The sequence below is a fragment of the Fulmarus glacialis genome, unplaced genomic scaffold (assembly GCF_000690835.1).
Source record: "Fulmarus glacialis isolate BGI_N327 unplaced genomic scaffold, ASM69083v1 scaffold1345, whole genome shotgun sequence".
Classification (NCBI taxonomy): domain Eukaryota; kingdom Metazoa; phylum Chordata; class Aves; order Procellariiformes; family Procellariidae; genus Fulmarus; species Fulmarus glacialis.
Window position 1 is genome coordinate 1 of NW_009214675.1, and position 9,871 is coordinate 9,871.

At 50.4% G+C, this 9,871-nt stretch overlaps 1 protein-coding gene across 1 annotated transcript; it reads left to right on the forward strand.

The window, feature by feature from the left end:
* Positions 1-246: 246 nt before the first annotated feature.
* POLH (polymerase (DNA directed), eta) lies at positions 247-9,124 on the forward strand (the record flags this gene model as incomplete). The annotated part of the gene is made up of 7 exons (XM_009578618.1): positions 247-416; positions 3,698-3,801; positions 4,875-4,994; positions 5,613-5,736; positions 6,402-6,467; positions 7,170-7,333; positions 8,187-9,124. Coding segments are annotated over 7 exons (1,607 nt in total), but the record flags the coding sequence as incomplete, so codon positions are not given.
* Between the last annotated feature and the right edge of the window lie 747 nt (positions 9,125-9,871).

The following is a 9,871-nucleotide window of genomic DNA, read 5'->3' on the forward strand; positions in this document are numbered from 1 at the left end:
CGCTGTACGTCAAGAGAGGTAGAGGGTGGGCTGCTTTATCTCCCCCGAAGCAAGATCGTGGTAAATGGGATCTATGTTTTCCCCAATGAATGGCTTTTAAGGTGCCTGCCTCTCGTCCTTGCTGTTGGCACGCAGTTACAGAAGCATGTTGCTGTTGGCTGGGGCTGGCTGATGCTACCGGTCCCTTTGCCAGGCTCTTGCCAGCAAGAAATGCCCACGTTGATCCCCTTTGTGTCTCTTTTCTAGAGGAGCTGCGGCAACGTGGCTTGCACGAATGGCTGGCGTCACTGTCTTTTGATAACCCTGATTGTCCTGACCTGCAGCTGACCATGGGTGCAGTAATTGTGGAAGAAATGAGGGTGGCTGTAGAAGCAGCCACCGGTTTCAGGTGTTCAGCTGGAATTTCGCACAACAAGGTACGTGTGTAACACATCAGCCTGATTTCTTCCAAGTAGCAGTGTCAGAATGTGCTGTAAACTCTCTCCTATGCACTCTTTCAAGTCTCCCATAGAAGATGAGCTGAGTGGGGAATGCAGCCGTGTGTGAGCACACCTTCAGGGAAACGATAGGACATCTAGGAAGGGGAGGAGTTTTTTTCCCAGATATGTGGCCTATGCAGTCAGCACTCAATGAATTTACTGCCTGGATTCCCCGTGTACCCTAATGAGTTAGCTCACTAGGAAGAAAAGGGTTTCAAGTCCCCCAGGAGAGTTTTCTTCAGGAAAAAAGGAGAGCTTAAAGCAGGTAACCTCCACCTTGAGTTTTAAGCAACAGTGGCTGTAGCCAGGGAATGGTTTTTACTGACATAAATTCCCAGCGACTTGGAGGAAGAAGAATACCAGTTTGGGGCACTGAAGTGAATCAGGTTGCTTTTCCTCTTTCTGGTCAATCAGCCTTTACCCCTGCTGGCCGCGCTTTGGGTGATGCTCAGCCAGCTGCTGAGAGCAGCCACAGAAGCACTTCGTGCATGGCAGCAGCTGCAGAAACAAACGGACTTTGATGCTGCAGATATAGAGGGTTTCCTGCTGGGTGAAATGCAGAGTGCTTTACTGAGAGCACCTAGCACTCGTTTCATTCTTTGCAGAAAGGGTTTGTACCTGCAGAGGTGAGCTGGCTGTGGAAGCACACTGTAGCATGTTCTGCACAGCCACATGTAGGCTCTGGTAATCTCTGCATTGTGCATGCTGGTACAGATATACAGTTCTTCAGGGATAGCACAGTATGTCATAATTTCCTTACTCCCTTTTAAGAAAAAAAAAAAAAAGGAAGAATGCTGGCATAGAAAACGGAAGCTGGGAGAAGCTGCTAGGGATTGCAGGGATGTTCTCTGTTATTCTTGATTAAAGAGAGCAAAAAGGCAAACTGAACATCCCTTCCACTGGAAATTTCCACACCAGTGATCTTCCTCAGCTAGCTCGTTTCTGTCTCAAAGTCTGCTCTAGTTTCAAGGTGAGCCGGTGTAGAACTAGCTCCAGTACCTGTGTACAGCTGGTAATAGTTCCAGTTGCTTCTGCTGCAGTCTAAGGTGAAATTTGTCTTCTCTAAGTTCCAAAACATCCATTTAGTCTTTATCCTTTTCTTTTTTTAGTCAGAGCCTGCATTTTTAAAGTCATAACTGTACAGATAAGCCCCTTTTGCAAAGAATGAAACGAGTGTTAGGTGCCTCTCAGTAAAGCACTCTGCATTTCACCCAGCAGGAAACCCTCTATAGCTGCAGCATCAAAGTCCGTTTGTTTCTGCAGCTGCTGCCATGCACGAAGTGCTTCTGTGGCTGCTCTCAGCAGCTGGCTGAGCATCACCCAAAGCGCGGCCAGCAGGGGTAAAGGCTGATTGACCAGAAAGAGGAAAAGCAACCTGATTCACTTCAGTGCCCCAAACTGGTATTCTTCTTCCTCCAAGTCGCTGGGAATTTGTGTCAGTAAAAACCATTCCCTGGCTACAGCCACTGTTGCTTAAAACTCAAGGTGGAGGTTACCTGCTTTAAGCTCGTGTTTTTCTGGAAGAAAACTTTCCTGAGGGACTTTTCTTCCTAGGGAGCTAACTCATTAGGGTACATGGGGAACCCAGCTGATAAATGAGACCAAATAATTGAATGAGCTATTTGGAAGCACCTGGAGGATAACAGCATGGTTTTATCAAGAATCACTCATGCCAAACTCATTTATGTGCCCTCTTTGACAGCATAAGTGGCCTAATGTACAGGGGAGACTGCAGATGTGAGGTGTTGACCTTAAGGTTTCTAATGCACCTCACCCTGAGTTGCATGAGCTGACGATGACACCCTAGCAAAACACAAGATGACTGAGGTTATCTGAAGGGCATCTAGCTGAAGAAAATCTTATCATTTTCCATCATGATTTTGTTCAGTGAGTTGCACTCAAATTGGGATGTTTAGAGTGGGATCCTGGGGGGACCTGTCTGAGGTCTGCTAAGAGCCAATATTTTCACTGAAGCCAATAGAGAGGGAACAGCTGCAGGAATTCAGGTGATGCTAACCACAGATGGGGCTCAGGCCTGGGCTGTGAGAGTTCTGGGAGATGAAATTAGAGCTGAAAATTCTGGGCTTAGAAAAGCCCAGAAGCAGTCTGAAATCACCAAGCAGTGCTTCTTATGCTCCTCACTGTTTTTGCGGTTCATAGGAAAAAAGCAACCAGCAGGCTTTTGGCTAAGTCGCAGTAAGTCAGGAAGTAGCCTGCAGTTACTGTGGACAAGCAGCAGGATGAGTCAGTAATGTGAGTGCTCTTGTAGAAATGGCAAATCCTGTTTCAGCATATGCAGATTAGAGAAGATGTCAGAAGTAGTAATTTCTCCCCATGAAGTCTCAGTGATTGGTTCAGCTTGCAGCACTTCACTTTATGAACAGTGTGGGTAAACTTGGAAGAGTCTCCAGTGAAACAAGAATAACAATAATTGGACATCTGGAAAATGACTGGATAGGAAAAGTTGAAGAAAAGTGATCTGCTTTGTCTAGAAGAGAGTGAGAATGTATTGTTGTTAATAAAGATCATAGCTCAATAGGCAGGAAAGAAATTTTGCTTAGTTATAGGATGTGTGGTAAAGCAGTGGAAGAGTAAATTATTAGACTTGTTTAAAAAAATCCCAAACACCCAGCTAAAGCTGGTCTGCGTATCCTGTAGTAGATTAGAGTGGGAGGGGAAGCTGTATAGCAGATAGTCTAGAGAACATCCCTTCCAGACTAGCAATTCTGTATTTTGCAGATTTCCTTTTGCAGCATTATGCTGCTGTGGACCTCACAGAGAGAAGATTAAAGTAGTGACACTGAGAAAAAGCAAGACAAACACAGAAGATGAAGGAGCAAGACATAGTGAGAGAAATAGCCTGGGGAGGATTATGGGGATGCTCTGGAAGCTCTAGCATGCTTGCCTGATGGAAAACTAAGCCAAGCAGAACAGGTGATAGACCCAGATCCCCTAAGCTGCCTGGAGCAGGAGTCCAGCCCTTTGCAGAGCTAGAAGTCTGGAAGCAGCAGTGCTTTCAAGAGTACCCAGCCAGTGCATGCCAAGTCCCAAGGTGGGTATACCTGGGAGCAAGCAACGGTGCAACCTGCATGTCCTTCCTAGCAGCTATTCCAAAGGCAGCTCTTAGAGGTGACACAGCACAAGCCTTTAGGTAGAGTCACAATAAAGTCAGTGCAAAGTTTGTAATAACGGGGTTTCCGCCCTCTTCTGTGTTACAGACTCTGGCAAAACTGGCCTGTGGGTTAAACAAGCCCAACCGCCAGACGCTAGTATCTTCGCGATTTGTCCCACAGCTCTTCAGCCAACTGCCCGTCAGCAATATGTAAGTATTGGGGAGCTGCCTGCTTTTGTGCAGCTTGGGGCTCAGGCTGAGCTGCTCTGTGGCAAGAGCATGTATTTGAAATGCTGGTGCTGTGCTTCCACAATCCAGGCTTGTATCAGGAAAAGTGCCCTGTTTGTCTTCATTGTTGTAGTACTTGCTCCTGTTGGTTTGTCATCATTGCTTGTGTGAGCAGAACTAAAGTGACTTGGGGGTAGGAAACTGTTCCTGGCTGCTTCAACAGAAAGCAATTTGATGCTAATTGATAGCAGCCAGCAGAGGCTTTCAACTCCACAGTAACTGCTCATCAATGCTTGTAAGAAATGGAGAGGAAATCCTGCCTGTAATCCCTCACACCCATGAGCGACAGCTCAGGAGGAGCATGCTTGGGAACTGCAGCTCTGCCAGTGAGGCAACCACACTCGAAGAGCCCACTAGCATCCTGTGGGCAGCCTTTCCCTGGGTAGAGCTGTGCTTAAGATGACTGCTGGGGTGCATAGGTGTAAGCCAGGAGCAACTGTAGGCAAGGAGGCCATAGCTGTGCCCCAGTGTGAGTGACAGAGCTGTGTTCCCAGAAAGCAGATGTGGTTTGGTTTTGAGCATCCACACTGTGCACAAGTACTTTTCCTGGTGGAGGGAAGAGTTACCAGCACCGCTGCTCCAGAGGAATGGATCCCTGGTCCTGCTCTCCAGACCTGCACTGCTGCTTTCTGCCTTCAGTGTCTCACTAGGGATGGAGGAAGGGGGTGGGGGGAAGGGTCTTGTCTGTGTAGGAGGAAGCAGGGAGCGCGTGAGGCATTCTGCAGAGTGTGGTTTGGGATCACGTTTTGAAGATGGAGCTGAGGGAGAAGCACTGAAACTGAGTGAGCCAAAGAGCAGTTCCCACTTCAACTCTTATGTCTCCTTCTACTATGAGCAGAAGAGCTGTTATCTACCATATGTTCCCTTTTGTCCTGCTAGTTCCTGACTGCTCCTAGCTGTCCTGATCTAGGGACAGCTGCTGCAAGAAGACTTGGCATAGTCTCCACATGATGCTTCATTTGTGTTTTCTTTTTTTCTTTCTTTCTCTGCTGTAGCCGTAACCTGGGAGGCAAGCTTGGCACTGCCATCACAGACATCCTGGGAGTAGAGTACATTGGGCAGCTGACACAGTTCAGTGAGACAGAGCTCCAGTCTCACTTTGGAGACAAAACTGGGTAATGATAAACTACTCACCACAACTTGGCTCTTGGCAGGAACTGAGACTTCCTTTCGGTCACAGGTTGTTCTGCTGTGATTAGGAAGGTTGGAAGGTAAAACTTCAGTGACATCTTTGAGAAGCATTGTTCTGGCAGCCCACAAACAGGTCTCCAGTCTTGCCTGCTCCCAGGCACTCCCCAGGATAATGTTTTGCCTGTCAGCTAACTCCTCTGCCTTCCTCTACAGTGTCTAAGGATGGGGCCAAGCTGTGGAAGGGCTCCCTGCAGGCTGGGAAGCAGGCAGGCTTGACAGTCTCATTACAGAGGAAATTACAAGGCTGGACTGGAGCCTGAAATGCCACTTCTGAGCCCAGAGCAGCGGTTGGGGTGCCCTGCAGACTGGTGAACTGTTGCCAGTTCAGGAGAAGAGGCGGAGGAGTTGTGCTGATAGGCAGTTGTGGCCTGAAGGAAGCCTGCCTGTTCAGCTGCGGTTGCAACTGCAGAGCTGGGGATGAAAGGCAGAGTCACAGCTTGCACAGAGCTGAAAGCACGGCTCAGCAGAAGGCTGACTTGCTGCCCAGTGATGCCTGCCTGTCTGTGGCTGCCTTCACCTCGTGCTTCCTCTGTGGCTTTCAGGTCCTGGCTCTATGACTTATGCAGAGGAATTGAAGATGAACCTGTCAAAAACCGGTACCTGCCCCAGTCCATTGGCTGCAGCAAGAACTTCCCTGGGAGGACAGCCCTGGCCACACAGAAGGAGGTAGGAGAAGTCTCTATCTAGCACAAGGCTTGGCCTTTGCACTGGAGAAGATGAGAACGCTAAAAGCCGAGACTAGCTTGCAAAACTGCGGCTTTTCTGTGTCACGGTGCCCTGAAACTCAGCTTAGGGGCTCAGTGGGAGGAGGTGATTTGGGCCCCAGAAATCCCCATTTGACAGAAATGCATTGATGAACTCCTGCACAAAGAGGTCCGACCTTGTTGTAATTTCCATGAGCAAAACTGTGGGCCTGTGCTGTTCAAAAGATATTCACAGTGTCAAGCTTCAAGGGCTCGGTTGCTAGAAAGAAGGTGACTAGCCCAAAGAAAGAGGGAGGATGCACCTTACCTCTTAGCTGGGGAAAGGTTCACACAAAGCTGTAGGGACTCGCAAAGAGAGATTCAGGGCAGGGGACTCAGATTACTTGGCAAAGTCTAGTAGTAAAGCTGCAGGACTTGTATGGCATCTGCAGTGCCATGCCTCCAGCGTTGAATCCTTACCTGGACCGATTTCTCCAGGAGTACTCCAGATACGGGGCCTTGTGATAGTCTGTGTCCATTCCAGTTTGATCCCCCTCCAGCATTCCCCGGTGTGTGGAGCGTTGCTCTGGCCTGGTCGCAGAGCTGTGAGCAGCGGCCCAACCTATCTGTTACCGCTGTTTTGCCCAGGTGCAGCACTGGCTCCTGCAGCTGGCCTTGGAGCTGGAATCCAGACTGATCAAGGACAGGAGCCAGGTAAGGAGGGGAGGCATGGGGACAGCATTCTCCTTGCTGGCCTTCAGGAAGCCATGCAGCACGTTTGCACCGTGAGCTGTTTGCAGGAGGCTGAGGGTGGTGCGTGGTGGGGGAGGAAATCTGCTCGCCCTCAGATGTGTGCCTGTGTGCTGAGATGCACCCCGCAAAGAGGTGTGCAGGAGCCCGGCCAGGAAGGATGGTTTTGCCCCAGAACACTGCAGGGCTGAGGACGGTCCTTGTCCCGTGCTTTAGGATGCAGGGACCTGAAAGCCAACGCACCTTCATCCTGCGGCACTGCTGCTCTCTTGCAAGCCCTTTGCTGATGCAGCTCTGCCTGTGCTGTAGGCTGTGAGAGGAAGCGATATGCTCAAATCTGGATGGTAGACTGCAGGCCAGGGTGAGATTAATCTGTTAGCTTCATTGCTGCGGGGTGGGGCAAGAAAAGGTGCGCAGCTGCCTTTGAAAGAAAGCAAGGACTAATTGCTTCCCAACCTGTGTGGCACATCTGTACAAGCACTTGCTGTCCTGTATCTCTTCCCCTGGAGATCAGGCCAGGCAGGACAAGCTGCCATCTGTCACACGGCATCATCAGGAGGTGGTAGCTGATAGTACAGGGTTCTGGGCAGTGAGACAGTCTCCTTGGCCTTTCCTGCTTTTTCCTGCAGGTGTCGCTTGAAACACAGCTACCTCTTCTCTCTGCAGAACCACCGAGTGGCCAAGCAGCTGATGGTGGTCATCCGCATGCAGGGAGACACCCGGGTGTCGCGCTTTTGCGCTCTGTCCCGCTATGATGCCCAGAAGATGTGCAACGATGCCTTTGCCCTCATCCAAAACTGCAACATGGCTGGGGCTCACCAGGCGGCCTGGTGAGTGTGGGAGGAAGCGGTTCACGTCCCTGCCAGGGGTTGTTCTGCTGCGGGAGGTGCAGGATGAGCCAGGGACCTGACAGAAAGGAACAGGAGTGTTATGCCGACTGGCAAGAAAAGTGATCCCCAGCACACACACAGCGGAGCGCACCGACCTCTGCTTGTTAGCAGTAGGACAGCTGTGAGAGCCTGGCCTCTTCTTAGCCCCACATCTGGCAAGACACTTCTGACTTCTGTACTTGGAGCTGATGATTGGTACTTGCAGGGGGTGTCCAGCTGGAGTGAGGCAGACCTTGCCCTACTGGGCTGGAGAAGCTAGCTAGGCCTTGCTCTCCTCCCCTAAGGACAAACGTGCTTTTTGGGAGGAGGCTGTTGGAAGGAAAACTAAGGTGCACAGCTCCTGTATTCAATGTTCCTTCTTTCCTTCCTCCTGCTCTGCAGTGAAGGCTGAGGCATAGTTAAGGCAAGAAGGTCCTGTCTGTTAGGCTCTGACAAGGCTGCTGCTCCCTTAAGGCCCTCTCACCTTGCCTGGGAGTCTCACAGCCGCTCCAGCCTGAACTCCAGGCTTGCCGCCGGCTGCCCCTGCTCCAGTGCCCTCTCCTTTGGGAAATGCTGTCCTGGGGAGAGGCTTTCTGCTCTGCCCAGCACAGTCTGCTATGTCTGTGAGACTGTTCTGGAGGTAGCAATACTAACATTTTGTCAGAGGAAACATCTCTCCCGCCCCTGCTGGATACCTGGACTGCAGTTCCCCATCCCCTGCCTGCGAACATTTTATGTTGCTTAAAGTCTTACCTCAAAAGGCTTCTTGCTTCCCAGGCTGGTACCTGAGCTGATGTTGGTCTGTCCTTTGCAGGTCTCCACCGCTCATATCGGTGCTTCTCTCGGCAAGCAAGTTCTCAGAGCCTGCCACACTCCTCTCTGCAGGCATTGCCACCTTCCTGACGAATGATACCCAGCCTGATGGCACTGCCACCGCCAGCCAAAACACCATGTCTTCTAGGAGGCCCAGGGTCAAGTTCTTTAGGAGCCCAAGCAAAGAGCTTAGGCAGAAGCCAGCTAATGCTATTGAGTCATTCTTCCAAAAGGCGGCAGAAAGGCAGGAGTCACAGGCAGCAGCAGCAACCAGCCTGCCTGCTGCTACCGCTGCAGAGTCACCTGTGCCCAGCTCCCCGGAGCACCAAGAGAGAGATGGTGTTGGACTTGCCTCTGTGCAGTGTGACTTGGAGTCCCCTGTGAAGCGGAGTCCCAAAGATGGGAGCCCTACTTCTCCTTACAAGAGGCTTCCCTGTGAGAAGTCGCTGTTTGATGCTACACAAACACCCTCGACTCCACCGAGCTCCAGGACCCTTCTGAAATTAGAGCCAGCTATAGAGGGGAATGAGCAGAATTTGCCACCCTCTCCTGAGCTCACCCCGCTCCCTCCTGCCTCGCCGGGGGACCAGCAGCGCTGTGAGAAGTGTGGCCAGCTCGTGCTGGTGTGGGAGTTCCCAGAGCACATGGACTACCACTTTGCTCTGGAGCTGCAAAGTTCCTTCATGGAGCCCAGCACTCCCATGGCTCCAGCAGCAGCTCCCAGCCCAAAGGCTGCAGCTTCCAGGTCTCCTGCCAAGGCAAAGAACAAGCCCAAGACTCCAGCAGGATCTAGTGCAAAACGACCCAGAGAAGGTGTGACAAAAACTTTAGATTTTTTCTTTAAGCGCTTACCTCCTTAACTCCCAGCCATGCTGGGAGTTTTGAGATAATCAGTATTTTTAAAGAATCAGTGTTTTTAAATACAGTTAGAAGTTTTTATACTGCCTGTCAGGTTTTAATGCAGAAAAGTCTAATAAATTATCTCTACCCAAGTCTAAGAGGAACTGGAACTCGGGAATTGCGTACGATGTTGGACATACCCAGTTTAGCTGGTGGCAGCTAGCTTGCCTCTGCCTGCTTGGTGCTACCAGAAACTGCATTGTACTCTCACCTACACCTCCTGCCATGGGTATTTCCATTGCTCAGTAATTCTGTTTCTCCAGCTTTCTGTTCCTACTGTAAAAGCAGGCAATATAAGCACAGTGGCTTATCCCAGGGAATCTCCAGCCAAGCCTAGGCTTGAACCCCTATCCAGTCACTTGGTATGGAGCCTTCACCTCGTGGTGGTTCTCTGCAGTTGCAGACCTTGCCCTTACTGTATAACTTACATACGGTAGCTTAGCCCTGTGGTTCCTTCTCCCCTCTCCACCTGGAAGGGAGTGGAGAATTTATTCTCCCCTCCATCAGGATTTTTGTTAGAGATGGTTTGGCAATTCCCTCTGTGTAGCAGTCCATTGCATTATGGTTATCACCAGCTCTGGAGTGCACAAGAAAGACTGCTCCTGTCAAATAAGATTTGAGGAAGCTGGAGCTGCACAGGCATACTTTTTGTGGGGCTTTTTGAAATCTTGGCACCAGTTCCTGATAATTGCTACTGACACATAAACAGTCTACTCCTAGAGTCCTCATGGAAGGGACGGGAAACATGCCAGTCACACAGCCCTCTATGAAAGCGTTCCTCCATTG